We start from the raw sequence: 13,806 nt of genomic DNA, 5'->3' as shown, positions 1-13,806 counted from the left end.
CAGGAGGGATGAGGGTTCAAGTCTAGGACCCTTGCCTTGGGTACTCACCACTTGCCAGGATAGGAAGCTCCATGATGAAGTTCTCCAAGCTGGGGCTGTCGATGTGGCATTGGGATTAGCTGAGCCGAGTGCTCTCTTTAGGGCCGGCTGGGTACCTGGCCCTGAAACACCTACCCAGTACTTGAAAGTCCTCTGTGTCTTCTGTATCGTTTGCACAGATGACTCTTCCACGAAAGTGGACATGAAGGACACTTACGATGCCGAAGCCAGCACCTTGTGAGTACACGCACTGAGCTGGGGGCTTGGATCACTAAATGCATGGTCTGCTGTGGCTAGTTTCTATCTCGGTGGCCCCACAAGTTCCCTTCAGTCCCACTGAGTCGAGTGCTCCAGATGTCCACCTCTAGAGCCCTGCCTGTCCTCTCTCCTCCCTCCCTTCTGTGGCCTCCAGAAGTGCCCTTGGAAAAGGCACACTGAATAGTGGTGGTTTGCATCTTCTGGATTCCTGTTCATTCTGCCTGTGCAGGCTCCCAGCCTTCCTGCCCCACTTTGCCGTCCCTCAGCTCTGGATACCACCTAGCCTAGCCCTTCCTCTGAACTCCCTCTCTTTGCCCAGAACCCATCTTGAGAGTCGCTCCATTAGGGGTCTCAGCTGCATTGTAAGGTTGAGCTGCCTCCTGGGATCGCCTTGATCTCCACCTGTGACCGGCCATGCCCAGGCACTTCTCCTTAGTCACTGTTCTTTGCTTATATGGTTGTATTGGCGAGCAGGTTGACAGGCCCCAGCCCTAAGCGGGCACATGAGGTTGAGTAGTCAGGGCTCCGCCCACCTTGTACCTTTGCAGCTGCTTCCCTGACCCTGGGGATGTGGGAGGCCTGCCGCCCTTGCCCTTCTGCATGCAGGCATCACCCCATAGCAAGACTGTCAGCGAGAGTGAGCTGAGCACCAGTGCCACGGAACTGCTGCAGGACTACATGCTCACGGTAGGCAGCCGGCTCCATCACCTGCCCTGTTTTGCTACTGGTCTGTGGGGGTGGGAGTCTGTGGGCCCCAGTTGGTGCTGGGCTATTTGGCCTGGACCATGCTGGTACTGATTAGGAACAGCAGCTCCATCAGTGCCTAGGCCTTAGGCCTCCGTGCATCCTAGATTTATCTTTGAAAAGTCAACCCTCCCAGATCTGTTTTCCCCCAGGTCATGTATGTAACCTTGCTGCTCCATGAAGAGCCAGCTTCCTCCCCTTCAGCCCTACTGAGGACCCTTTTGTATTGGGACAGCAGATCTGTGTTCTTCCTGGTTCTGGGTGGTTTTTTATACCGGGCCTGATGACAGAGACATATGGTGGACGTTCTGACCCCATAGCAGGCACACATGAAGCCAGACATGACCAGTGTGTCTGCAGCATGGCCTGACACCTAAGTATTGAGCCGTGGCCACTGGGGGTGTGGTAAGGGTGGGGTCCAGCTGCTCCACAAGTGTGCGCGCGCGTGCGCGCGCGCGCACGCGCACACACACACACACACACACACACACACACACACACACACACGTTCGCACACCTACCTGTGCCGGCCCCTCACTCCTCTGCACTTCTCCTCCCTCACAGTTACGTACTAAGCTGTCGTCACAGGAGATCCAGCAGTTTGCAGCGCTCCTGCATGAATACCGCAATGGGGCCTCCATCCATGAGTTCTGCATCAGCCTGCGGCAGCTCTATGGGGACAGCCGCAAGTTCCTGCTGCTTGGTGAGTGGGGCTCGGGAGCGGGGAGGAGCCCCATCATGTCTGTCGTCAAAGCTGGGCTCAGAGGGCAGGATGGACAGAGCTACTTGGAAGGGCCCTTGCTGTGTTCTCACTCTGCTTAGACCCTGGAGCTGAGCTGGATGGGCTCTGCCAGGCAGCATGAGAGGGTCCTGAGACTGAGTAAACAAAACCCAGCAAGTCAGAAGGGCTGGAAAGAGTCAAGGGACTCCTTAAGGAGGTCACTTTGTCAGTGGGTTTGGGGGAGCATGGAGGAATTTAGGGAGTGGGAAAGCAAAGTCGTCATCTAGATGGAAGGATGAGCCTTTGTCCGAGACCCCTGAAGAGCCCAGAACATTCTGTCAGAGTCACTGCCGGTCCAGGCGTCAGGCCCGCCACATCAGCCCACCTGAAGGGGACTGCGGTGCCTCTGCCTGCCTTCTGCCAACACTCAGAGCACAGTGAGCTGGCAGTGGCTCACTGAAGTTGTGAGGGTCTTATCGTGCTCTCGGTGAACCAAGGGGAGGTCAGCTGATCTTGATTTTTATTGGCCTGGTGAGCATCAGCTGCCTGCCCGGGGCTCTCCACTGTTGGGAGGTGAAGGATTGGAGACTAGACTCTCACGGGTCTAGTCTGCGCTCCTCACTCCCTGCAGCCTTTCTGGATCAGGTACCCAGCAAGGCTCAGGTTCCAGGTCCCTGGCACCCAGCCCAGAATGCACCTTCAGAAGCCTGAAGCCAGCTCCTTCCCATTTTGTTCTTGGATGCCTCTTTGCCAGAAGTGGGTACAGAGCCAGGCATGACGATAGGGCACAGCCATGGTCTGAGCACTTGCGAGATGGAGGCAGGAGGATAGCAAGTTCAAGGTTAGCTTGAGCTATGTAGTTAGACTCTCAGATAAAGTAGGTTGGAAGGGAGTTGGGCTGCGGGCATCTGCTGCTTAGAATCCTATGTCAGGCAGGCAGTCAGTTCTGCTAGCCTTTAGGCCTCTCTACCACCTCCTGGCCCTCACCTAAGCAGGTTGTTTTGAGTGTTATTTCCATGTGTTTGGTTTGTTTTAGTTTGGGTTTATGATATAGAGTCTGGCCTTGAACTCCCAGTTTAGGGGAGGATGACCTTGAACTCCTTACCTCCTGCTTCCTGTGTCCTGCAATTATAGTGTGAATGATGTGTCAGGGGTTCTCCTAAAGGCTCCACCTCAGAGGAGTGCTGTCTGTAAACTAACTCATCCGTTGTGTACATGAACTCCTCATCCCGTCTGGATGGGCCCAGCCTGCCTGCCCACATCAGGTTCTGGTTCCGGGACTCTGAGACACTGGTCTTCCTGAGCAGGACAGCTTCCTGTTTGGAAGAGTTGCCCTGGGTTTGGTTATTGGCTTTGGCATGAGTCCTGGTTCTACGGACAGATCTCATATAAATGGCTTTTGGCCTTGGCTTTCGGCCCTATGAGATAGGGTAGGCCTCTGACCCATGCCATGTCTCAAAGCCAGAGCGGTTGAGATTGACCGACAGCAAGCTGTGCACAGCTGGGAGCCCTTACCAGAGTCATGTAATTACCTGGCTCCAGGCCATAGCTTCTATGGTCTGAGGGTCCTGAGCCCCCCTGAGATGTCACTCTGGGTCATATGTTGGCAGGTTTGAGGCCCTTTATCCCTGAGAAGGACAGTCAGCACTTTGAAAACTTCCTGGAGACCATTGGCGTGAAAGATGGCCGTGGCATCATCACTGACAGCTTTGGTAGGCATCGCCGTGCCCTGAGCACCACATCCACCTCTACCACCAACGGGAACAGGACCACAGGCAGCCCCGACGACCGGTCAGCGCCTTCGGAGGGAGATGAGTGGGACCGCATGATCTTGGACATCAGTAGTGATATTGAAGCCTTAGGCTGCAGCATGGACCAGGACTCGGCGTGATGGGTCGTGACGGCACACACTCGTCTCACACAGCCGTCCCAGGCCTTCCTGGGAGGAGATGCCTGGACCTGACTGTCAGCCCTTCCTGGCTAGGAGCCAGGGAGGGGCTGCAGACAGAGGTGGCTCTGGTGGCCAGGTCCTCTACTGTGAAGGAGTGGAGAGCTGCCACAGGACATGTGCCCCAACACAGGGTGGAAGCCTCTGTGCCTCTTCCTCAGGGGCTCAGCAATGCCTGTAGCATCCCCCAATCGGGGAGGGCCAGTTGCATCTGGCAGGAAGAGCCAGTCCTGTCGGCCTGGCCCTGGACAGCTGATATTTTGCACATGATTTTCCTCTCCTAACTCTCAGAGACCTTAAAAAGAAGTTTACTACAATGTGAATAATTTAATCTCCAGTTGTCAAGCTTTTTTTTTTTTTCTGTTCCAATTAGTTGAAAGTCCTGTTGTCACGGGGGCTGTGGAGGGGGCATTCCGTTCTGGCCCCTGTCCGTTGGACCATGACTGCCACAGTATCCAGGGCTGGGGTAGAAGAGACGATTGGTGTTTCTGCTTTGCCTCTGGGGACAAGGGACAGGAGCAGGCATTTTGGGAATCTCTCTCACATGTCAGGGTTATCTCGCATTCTATGTACAGATTATCCTAAGGGCAGTAGTGTGATCTGGCCCTTTGTGTCAGACTCCTTGACGATCAGAAGGAGAGTGAACAAGGAAGGGTGTGGCCCACAGTGCTTCTGAAAGGCTGACATGGGCCCCATGGCCCTCACTCTGTCCCGTCCCCAGTCAGCTTTTCTCTTAAGCCTGTTGACTTCGTTCTGGCCTCTACCCTCTAGACCCCTTAAAACTCTCCTAGCCACTGAGGGGAGGGAAGTGGCCTGGGGTCAGGCAACCCTATACAGCTCCTGGGCTGAGGGGACTGGTCAGGTGCCTCTGTTGCCCACACTCTGGGCAGGAAGGGCTGTGTCCTGGGCAGAAGGGCTTTGGGAGGACCCCAGGACTGTCTCTGGCCTGGAATGGTTGTGACTGTGCCCCTGGGGCTCTGTGGATACCTCAGTTGTCTCCAGGGCAAGCTAGTGTCCCCAGGGTCTCACAGATGCTTTCCTCAGCAGTATCATGGCCCTTAGGACAGTATTTGACAGAATTTTTCTGTCATCTGCTGTCCTGGGGCTGGTCATGGGAGCCTAGGCCAAGCCAAGAGAGTCAAGACTGTTGGAGTGGTCTCTGATTCACATGCAGCTAATTCTCTCCTGGAAGTGTGGGACACTGAAGACAAGCCGCAGTCCACCCTGTGCCCAGTTGTGCCCTGGTGTTCCCGTGTGCCCACCAGCAGGAGGGTGTATGTGGAAGTAAGGGACGGGGCAGCCACACTTCTGTGGCCAGAACTGTAGGCGGAAAGGACGGGGAGTGCATGGCCATGCTGATGTAGCTGCATCCGAGAGAATGCCAGAGGGTGCAGGAACTCGGGGGGATGTCAGGGGTATTGGGGAGACACCAGAGGGCAATTGGGTAACAGCGGAGATTGATGGGACACTGAAGGGTGACACGGTGGTAACATAGAAACAGATGACAAGGTAGTGACCAATACGAGGTTCTAAGGGGATACTAGAGGGCAGTGAAGGGACATCAGAGGGTCCTGATGAGACACGCAAGGGCAATGAGACTATACCACACAACTGAGGGGACTCCAGAGGATGATGATATGACACTGATTTATTGGGCAACAGAGCTGGGGAGAGGCAGAACGGCCCGAGCTTGCAGTCAGTAGCTACATCGTCAGTTCCTGCAGAAAAAGAGTCAGGTTAGGAGAGGCTTTTTCTACAGGACCTCCCTAGGGTCATCTGGGCTGCTGAAGGGGCTAGTACTTGCTCACCATGATGGCATTGACAATGTCACTGTGGTTGTCCCTCAGTGCCCGCACGGCCTTTGCCCTGGACACATTAGCCTGGGCCATCACCAGCTCAATGTCGCGAAGTTCAAGTCCAGCCTCCTCTACCTGGTGGAGGGAAACAGGGAGGTGGGGGGAGCTGCCTGAGTCGCCTTGAGCTGTCCAGGCAGAACAGAAGCCCATGCTACCCTAACCCCACCCCCAGCCATGTGTCCAGAGCCTCTAGGCCTCACCTCCTCGTCTTCCTCCTCCTGCTCCTCACACTCTGGCCTCAAACGGGGTCCAGGTGCCAACTCGGGGACCAGGGCTGAGGACTCTGAGGGCACCTTGAACTTCTCCGCTGCAGCTTTGTGTACTTGCTGGGACAGATCCTCGATCTGCAATATAGGACAGAGCTCACTGGCCTGTTTGATTTGCCCAGCCCTTCCCCCAAACGCAGCATGGCCGTAGCCTTGGCCGTGACATGACAGCATGACAGACCTTGGCCTCACCAAAGACCACATAGGTGTCTGAGGCGGGGCTCTTGAAGACATCTGGCTTGGCAATGACAAACAGGATGTTCTTGGACTTCTGGATGGTGATCCTGGTGACTCCCTGAATCTGCCGTAAGCCCAGTTTCGACATTGCCTGAGGCGGAGGGCAAGAGATTCAGACCACCTTCCCTGTGACTGGGTGGCTGCCCTGCCCCACCTCAGGCCGACCTCTCTCTGTTAAGGACCCCCTCAGGACATTCCAGTGTTCAGGGGTGAGGGTTGCTACATTTGACTCGAAGCCCTTTTCCTGGATAGGGTTTCACTGGCCACAGGCTGTGAGGGGCATTGGTAAGGGTGCTCCCCTGTGTACATGTCCTCTCCCAGGGCCCTCTGGGGTGCCCTCCGCTGACCTTTCGAGCCTTCTTCTCACTGCGGCTTTGCTTGGCTTTGGTAATGGTCTCCTCGTTGCTGCCTGCCGGGCCCTGTAGGAAGATGAAGCTGAGCACCTGTGGGGCTGAGGTAACGTCCAGAGACCCGCCCCCCCCCCTTTCTGGGCCAGCACCTGTGCTGTGCACTGCACTTTCTGAGGTGGTATATCCTGCTCATCCAGCTCAGCGGAAGACTCCCCGTGGCTGTCCGAATGCTGCCCGGAGCCTGGGGCCCTCTGTGAGTCTGGGGAAGGGGTGAGGTATGAGGGCCTCTTGCTACTGCAGAGGGCCCTCCAGTCCCATCCTCTAGTGTCTCCCTGGGAGGAGTCTAGCTGGCCCAGGCCCTGACCCCGCATCCCCTTACCTTCCTCCAGGCTGTCCTCATCCTCTTCTTGCTCACGAGCTAGGAACCCTCGAGGGCCAGATGGGTTCTGGGTCCCAGAGGGAGGAGGCACTTGGCAGGGGCTTGAGCGGATGCAAGCCAGGTCTTTGGCATCTGTGGGGGTCACCTTGGGGTTGAGGGGGGACTGAGGGGGGAGGCTGACACGCTGCCGGGCCCCCAGAGGCTTTGTGGATCCTGAGGTGGAAATGGCAGCCGTTCCCTGGGCTCCTGCCCGAGGTGTCAGACCACGAGAGGATGGGGGCTCCTCTTCTTCCACAGAGGCTTTCTGGGGAGTGGGGCACAGGCAGGGTGCTGGGGGTCCTGGGGATGTCTGGGATGCCCTGTCAAGGGCACTGGGAGCAGGAGGGTCAGGGTCTAGGAACCTATTCTGGGGTGTGGTAGGCAGGCCACTGGCAGAGTGTGCTGGGGAAGGGTTAAGGGCACCTGGGGTCATCTGGGGCTGATCTCTATTACCCAGGCCTAGCACAGGCTCCAGGTGCTGGAAGGCTGCCGCAGACCTGGAAGTCTCTTCAGAGTGGACTCTGCTCAGCGTGCATGTGGTCCTGGCTGGGGACCCTGAGCAGGAACCTAGCCTAGCTTGTACAGATAGAGCCACAGGAAGCCTGGGGCCCAAGGTGTCCTTGCTGCTCAGGCCCCTTCTCTCTCCAGCTGAGCTCAGCTGTGTCTGACTGACCTCAGAGCATGCAGCAGAATGTGTCTTGGAAGTCTCCCCTTGGAGAGGGGATACTGACTTGGACCCATTTCCCTGCCCTGGTCGTTTGGGGCCTCTACCCAGCTTGTTCTTGGCCCCTGGGGCCTCTCTTTGAGGTGAGTGGGTCTTGACCCCATTATGGGCTTCAAGACATGCTCTCTGCTTGAGTGCAGATACGCTCTCAGCTACTTTCTCTCCCATACAAGATGTGGGCTCAGAGATCTTTGTGCTCAAGGTGGGGCATGGCTCTTCTGGAGCCCCGAAGCTGTCGGCTTTCACAGCTGGCTCTGAGCCATTCTCTTGAGCTTTGTTTGAAGCCGAGTCTAGAGGGGGCTCTGCATCTTGCTCCTCAGGCACTGGCTTTGGTTCTAAGGCCACACCTAATTCCTGATGGACCCCAGAGGCTGGAGGGTTAGTCTCTGGGGTGTAGTCTGTTTCTCTCTGCAGTGTCTGAGAGGTGTCTTGGACTATCAGCTCTGGGTCTGAGGTGCGATCTGTATCCTGAAGGGATGGAGGTGCTGTCACAGGGGTGTCCTGGGGTGCTCTGTCACTCAGGCCTTCAGCCTGCTGGGACCCCGGTGTGGCTGCAGCTGCAGGTTGGAGGTCTGAGGTTGAACCTAAGCTTTGCAGGGGTGAATGTGATGCTACTGGGGCAGCCTGGGGTTTGGTGACACCCTCCTCGGCCTGCTGTGGTCCTGATGTGGCAGCAAGCATGGAGTCTGGGTCTAGGGTGGGATCTGAGCCTTGCAGGGGTAGACATGCCATAGGAGAGTCCTGGGGTACCGGGACAATCCCTTCATCCTGCTGGGCCCCCAATGTGACCACGGCCTCAGGTTCTGGGTCTAGGGTGGGATCTGAGCCTTGCAGGGGTAGGGATGATGCCACAGGAGAGTCCTGGGGCACCGGGACAATCCCTTCATCCTGCTGGGCCCCCAATGTGACCACAGCCTTAAGTTCTGGGTCTGAGGTGAGATCTGAGCCTTGCAGGGGTAGACATACCATAGGAGAGTCCTGGGGTACTGGGGCAATCCCTTCATCCTTCTGAGACCCCAATGTGACCACAGCCTCAGGTTCTGGGTCTAGGGTGGGATCTGAGCCTTGCAGGGGTAGACATGCCATAGGAGAATCCTGGGTTACCAGGACAATCCTTTCATCCTGCTGGGCCCCCAATGTGACCACAGCCTCAGGTTCTGGGTCTGAGGTGGGATCTGAGCCTTGCAGGGGTAGACATGCCATAGGAGAGTCCTGGGGCACTGGGACAATCCCTTCATCCTGCTGGGCCCCCAATGTGACCACAGCCTCAGGTTCTGGGTCTAGGGTGGGATCTGAGCCTTTCAGGGGTGGGGATGATGCCACAGGGGAGTCCTGGAGTTCTATGATACTTTCCTTAGCGTGTTGGAACCCAAATGTAGCCATGGCCCTAGACTCTGGGCCTGAGGTGGGATCTGTACTTTGGAGGGGTGGAGGTGATGCCCCAGGGACATCCTGCAGTGCTATGACACATCCCTCATCTCTCTGGAGCCCCAGACTGACTATAGCCACAGACTCTGGGTCTGAGGAGGGATCTGCATATTGCAAGAATGGGAGTAATGGCTTAGGGGAGTCCTGGGGTATTGTAACACCTCCCTCAGCCTTCTGGGGCCTCACTGAAGCCACAGCTACACACTGCAGTGTATCGGGAAGGCCCTGGCCTCCTTCCTTCAAGTTACAAGGAAGGACTGGACACAAGGTGGGGCTTGCTTCTTCCTGCGGATCTAGAATGGACTCTGCAGTGACAGGCTTAAGGCCTGAAGTAGTGCTCCTCCCCTTCTGGCAGGGTGGAGGCCGTGCCCTGGGTGCTTCCTGAGCAACTGAGTCAACATCTTCCTTCCCCACCCTAGGGGTTACTGTGGTAGCCTCCTCCACCTGGGAGCCTGGAGCTGCTCGCAGATCGGGAGGAGTCACGGTAGCTTCGGACCCTATGTCTAAAGCTGGGGCCTCTTCTACTATTTCTGCAATTGATTCCTGGCTATTGCTAAGACGGGTCTCTTGCTCTGAAATCGGAGGCGTGAACTCTGTCCCCTGAAATGCGGCCCTGCTTCTCTGCTCCTGCTCTGTATTCGGGGCACGGGGCTGGGCATGGGGCTCCCCACTGTACAGCCTGTCATCATCTGCCCCTGCATAGGAAGCTGAGTCCGAGTCAGAGGAGGCTGCTGACGTGTCATCCCGGAAGGCGAAGGCCTCGTCCATGCCCTCGATGATGGACAGATCGGAGAGTGACCGCAGGAAGGAGGCAGATGTGCTGTCGTCCTCACCCTCTCCAGCCAGGTCTCCATCCGGGGTGGCGGCACCAGCGGCTACCTCCTCTTCCTCCTCCTCCTCCTCTTCCTCCTCTTCCTCCTCCTCCTGGGGCAGTGGAGTCACTTCCACGGCTTCCACCTGGAAGATGAGGCTACCCCGGAAGGGTAGTAGGGCGGCAGGGATCATCGGGTCGTTGGCCAAGAAGGCTGGGTCAAAGAAATGGCCCTCTTGGCTCCAGGAAGAGCTGCTGTCGGTTGAGAGGCTAGACTCAGAGGATGGAGGCTCCGGGGGTCCTGTGGGGTGTGGCTCTAGTTCATCTACCACAGACCCTGATGGGGAGAGGCCCCAGTCGGAGGGGAAGTCCAGCCCTTCAGCTGGGGCCAGCAGGCTGAGGGAACACGAAGGTGATGAGGCCCAGCTGTCCCCATCTGCTGTGATGTAGGAGCCTGAGGGTGAAGCTGGCGTGGAGTCCAGTAACTCATCAAGCAGCTCGGCCTCCAGGTCCCAGGCATCCCTGTGGGGCCCATGGTCAGGGAGCAGGGCATAGGTGGTCTTGGTGGGAGTAGAGGGGGGTGTGAAGTAGGAATCGAGGTCAGGGGGAGGGGAAGGCACAGGAGAATCACCCTGAGAACATAGTTCCGGAGGTGGGTGCAGGGCGATGTGCCCACCCGCCCGGTCCCTGAGCACTGGCCAGGCTGCCCTGGGTGAAGGGATGACCTGGCATGTCTCCTCACCCATCACGATGCGGGGCTCCAGGGTGGTGGGAAGAGGGACTTCAGCAGGCAAAGGCTGGAGAGGCAGGCCCTCAGGGAGGACCCCTGGACTTGGGCTGCCCTCTGCCGGGTCCGCCCAGGTTGACGCAGCCCCGCCGGACCCTGCATCCCAGCTGGCTCCCTCAGGTTGGGGCCGGGCACCTGGCTTGCTGGACAGGAATGTGAGGGCCAGAGGGCTAGGCCCTGGGGTTAGGGCATGGGGCTCCCGGTGGTCCCCTTTAAGGATGGTGGCAATGGCTGCGTCACATGAGAGATCTGTGGAGACAGAAAAGGACATGAGATGCCTACAGGACATGCCTCAGGGCCAGGCCAGGTGAAGAGCTGAACACGGGACAGGGGCAGGTTTTCATGGATACAGTTTCGGAGGAGGGCTGGTCAGGGGAGAGGGCGGAGAGGAGAGTGACGTGTAGGCTAAGTGTACTTGAGGAAGAATTTCCAGGCATTTCAGCCGAGCAGGCAGCTGCTGCCAGGCTTTATAGGAAGGGGAGTCACGAGGAGGTTGTGCATTAGAAACCCAGGCTTTTCTTGGGGACACCAGCAAAGGTACAATTAGCAATCGTCTCTGTTCAGAATTTGGCTTGCTATTTCCGCTTGGTTCACCTGGGCTTGGCAGGAACAGGGCTATGAGAACCCACTGGACAATGCCAGCTCCTTCCTGTGACAAGGGCGGGGGTCCTACACGCGACAGCTCTGGAACATTCCAGGTCTACTGTAAAGCAGGAAGTTTTGCCTCTAGCCCATCTCTCTCCTACCCTTGTTGCCAATCCTCGGGGCCAACCTCGGGTTCCCCAGAGCTCTCCGCATAGCCCTGCATGCCGCTAAGTTTCTGGAGAATGGAGGCAGACCTATCCCACAGGGTCTGAGTTCCAGCATCCTGCTCAAAAGGGCAGTGGTGGGAAATGATGATCAGGGTGCCACATGGGGATAGGACAGCTGAGGGAAGGCTGGCCATGTCCTCTCCATGGTGGCAGCCACTCATGGTAACAGATCCCCCACCATGCTGGGAGCTCCTGGCCTGCCTTGGGGTCCGTCTTTAGGTCTCTTCAGGCACAGGTGCTCCTGGGCTGCCATGCCCTCAGCTGAAGTGCCACACCACAAACACATGCCTGTGCCGTGATGCCCCGTGGATCAGAAAGTACTTAGGAACTTAGGAAGGGAGCAGAAACAAAGTTCTCCAGATGGCAGCGCCCCATACTGCCTCCTGTCTCTCTGGCTCTTGCTGCCTTGCTTCTTGCTGACCTGCATGTCACCACTGAGGGCACTGTGCACATTCACTCTGAGTCCCGCGGCTTTTAACCATTTAAGTGTTCTCTGAGTGCTCAACGCATCATTTTTTAAGTCTCATTTTTAATGACTCTGTAACAGCTCCTCCCTCACCTGGACCATGGCCAAACACACATCTCTTTGAAGTATCCACTTAAAGCCTTTCTCCTGTCCCCAGAGCCCAGGCCAGGTCCTGCACAGGAGGGGGAGGGGCAGTGCCTGGAGGCCTGCCGCTCTGGCAGGCACACGGCCAATGCTGCTGGCTCTGCCATGCTCACTGGTGACAGGGCAACATCGCCCGCGCCGTGGCTTTGTCTTTCTCAGCTACTGAGCAGATCTCACCTAGGATAAGAGGAGACAGCCACCTCCCCCGTTATCTGCTCTCAGCAGGGTCGGGGCACTGGGCTCTTTGACACTAGCTGGCCTCGTTGGCCTGCAGCTGGGCTACTAGGGCAGCCAGGGGTCCTGACAGGAAAGGGAGGGGGACCCTTCAGGTCCCTTGAGGGACACCTGGCACTGGAAGTGGGTGTGGCTAGTAGCCATCACTGGGTGTCCCCAAGTCGGGCTCTTGCCATCTCCACTTCTTAGTGTGGCCTCAGGGCAGAACTGGGCCAAGGTTAAAATGGAAATAAAGGGACAAAGTTGTGGGGGGGGATTTTTTTTTGTTGTTTGTTTTGTGACTCATTCAAGGTCACCAAGCAAGCCAGAAAGGAACCAGCTTATCACTTTGGGTCTGGGGAGTCCCAGCCTGGATTGCCTGTTCCCCAACAAGAGTAGGGTGACATCTGTGTTAGCTTAGTCAGGCCCCTGGCCCAGCACAGGTACCATTTCCATTCTTGCCCATCCTGTCCCCAGATGACTTCTTGCACACAGCAAGGTGCCCTTGGCTTTGTCCAATCTACACACAGCCCATCTCCAGCAGGAACCATTCAAGCTTAAGAGTACCCTCAGGCCTGCGAGTGGACTGGCTTCACCAACATTTAATGCCCCTCTTTCTCCAAGGTCTACATATTAAGACCACTCCTGGCCACGACACCTTCCCAGGGCCCCACCTCCCAGACCCAGCTCTGCCAGTGTCCTCTGGCTGGGCTCCCAGATCCCATCGGTCCTACACCTCCTTTCTAAGTCTAGCCGCTTGCTGCCCTGGGCACTCAAAATACCTCTAAGGACCCTCTGGTGGTTAAAGGATGAGCCTGCAGGGACCCTCTGGGCCTCCTGCTTCCAAACCTGCCACCCCACCATCGGTCCTGGGGCCCCCGCAGCTCTCTGTGAACAAAGAAACGCGATGCAGCACAGAGGCCCAAGTAAATGAGACTTGGTCCAAAGAACAGGCCTCCCCACCCGCAGCCCGAGTGAAAGGCCAAGACACTGCCCTTCATAGCTTCAGGCTTGGGGGATGCTGTCTGCGGCCTCCAGGCTTTCATGAAATCCTGAGGGTGGGGAGTGGGGGAAGGATGCAATGTGGAGGGAAGAACCGGTCTGGAAAGACAGGGGAGGGGACTGTTAGGAGGCTGAGGGATAGAGAGAGAGAAAGGTATTGGGCCAGAAAGGGGATCCGCCGCGGTCTCACCTGTGCGGGATCCTGGCCCTCCTGCCTCAGGCAGCGGCAATTCAGCGCGCGCAGCCTCCCCGGGCATGGCCTGGATGTGTGCCTGCCGGTCCCCCTGTCTCTCTGTCCCTCTGTCCGTCAATGCGCTCGGAGTAGCCAGCTCGGCCACCGCCCCTCTGCCCGGGGGGGGGGGGGGGGGAGCGTGGATGACGTCAGCGCTGCCCCGCCCGCCTATCAAGCCTAGTGAGCGTGCGCTGCCGCGCCAGGCACTGCGGAGAGCCGGAGGGAGGGCGCTCGTTCCCCACGTTCATCCCATCGCCTCTCTTCCACTGCTGAGTCTAGGGCCGGAAGGCTGCGCCCTGCCCCGCCTTTCCCGCAGCATCTAAGGGGCCACTTGGAGTCAGGGCTCCTCC

General features: G+C 57.6%; 2 protein-coding genes across 5 annotated transcripts in view; one reads left to right on the top strand and one right to left on the bottom strand.

Moving 5' to 3' along the window:
• Positions 1–4,041, top strand: part of Ccm2 (CCM2 scaffold protein) — a 59,912-nt gene extending 55,871 nt beyond the window's left edge. For all 4 annotated transcript variants that reach the window (XM_059275471.1, XM_059275470.1, XM_059275472.1 and 1 more), the window contains 4 exons: positions 219–276; positions 846–984; positions 1,606–1,744; positions 3,373–4,041. In XM_059275471.1, the coding sequence (XP_059131454.1) occupies positions 219–276; positions 846–984; positions 1,606–1,744; positions 3,373–3,653 (617 nt within the window). In that variant the 3' untranslated portion in view covers positions 3,654–4,041. The remainder of the gene's footprint in view (positions 1–218; positions 277–845; positions 985–1,605; positions 1,745–3,372) is intronic.
• Positions 4,042–5,309: 1,268 nt separating this feature from the next.
• Nacad (NAC alpha domain containing) lies at positions 5,310–13,550 on the bottom strand. The gene is made up of 8 exons (XM_059275006.1): positions 13,415–13,550; positions 6,799–10,836; positions 6,569–6,678; positions 6,417–6,488; positions 6,014–6,160; positions 5,767–5,910; positions 5,519–5,641; positions 5,310–5,428 (listed from the first exon to the last, which is right to left on the bottom strand). Exons 1-8 carry the CDS (start codon positions 13,479–13,481, stop codon positions 5,414–5,416), a joined length of 4,716 nt encoding a protein of 1,571 aa, XP_059130989.1. The 5' UTR covers positions 13,482–13,550; the 3' UTR covers positions 5,310–5,413.
• Positions 13,551–13,806: the final 256 nt, after the last annotated feature.

Source organism: Peromyscus eremicus, chromosome 10, assembly GCF_949786415.1.
Source record: "Peromyscus eremicus chromosome 10, PerEre_H2_v1, whole genome shotgun sequence".
NCBI classification, from domain to species: Eukaryota; Metazoa; Chordata; class Mammalia; order Rodentia; family Cricetidae; genus Peromyscus; species Peromyscus eremicus.
Note: the sequence above shows the minus strand (reverse complement) of the source record. Positions and strands in the feature narration are given on the sequence as shown.

Excerpts from the sequence above, each read along its gene's own strand:
- Nacad (XM_059275006.1), bottom strand. The coding sequence starts at position 13,481 with ATGCCCGGGGAGGCTGCGCGCGCTGAATTGCCGCTGCCTGAGGCAGGA. Across the intron at positions 10,837-13,414 it reads AGGGCCAGGATCCCGCACAG|ATCTCTCATGTGACGCAGCC; the intron begins GTGAGACCGCGG and ends CTGTCTCCACAG. Across the intron at positions 6,489-6,568 it reads AAGTGCAGTGCACAGCACAG|GGCCCGGCAGGCAGCAACGA; the intron begins GTGCTGGCCCAG and ends ATCTTCCTACAG.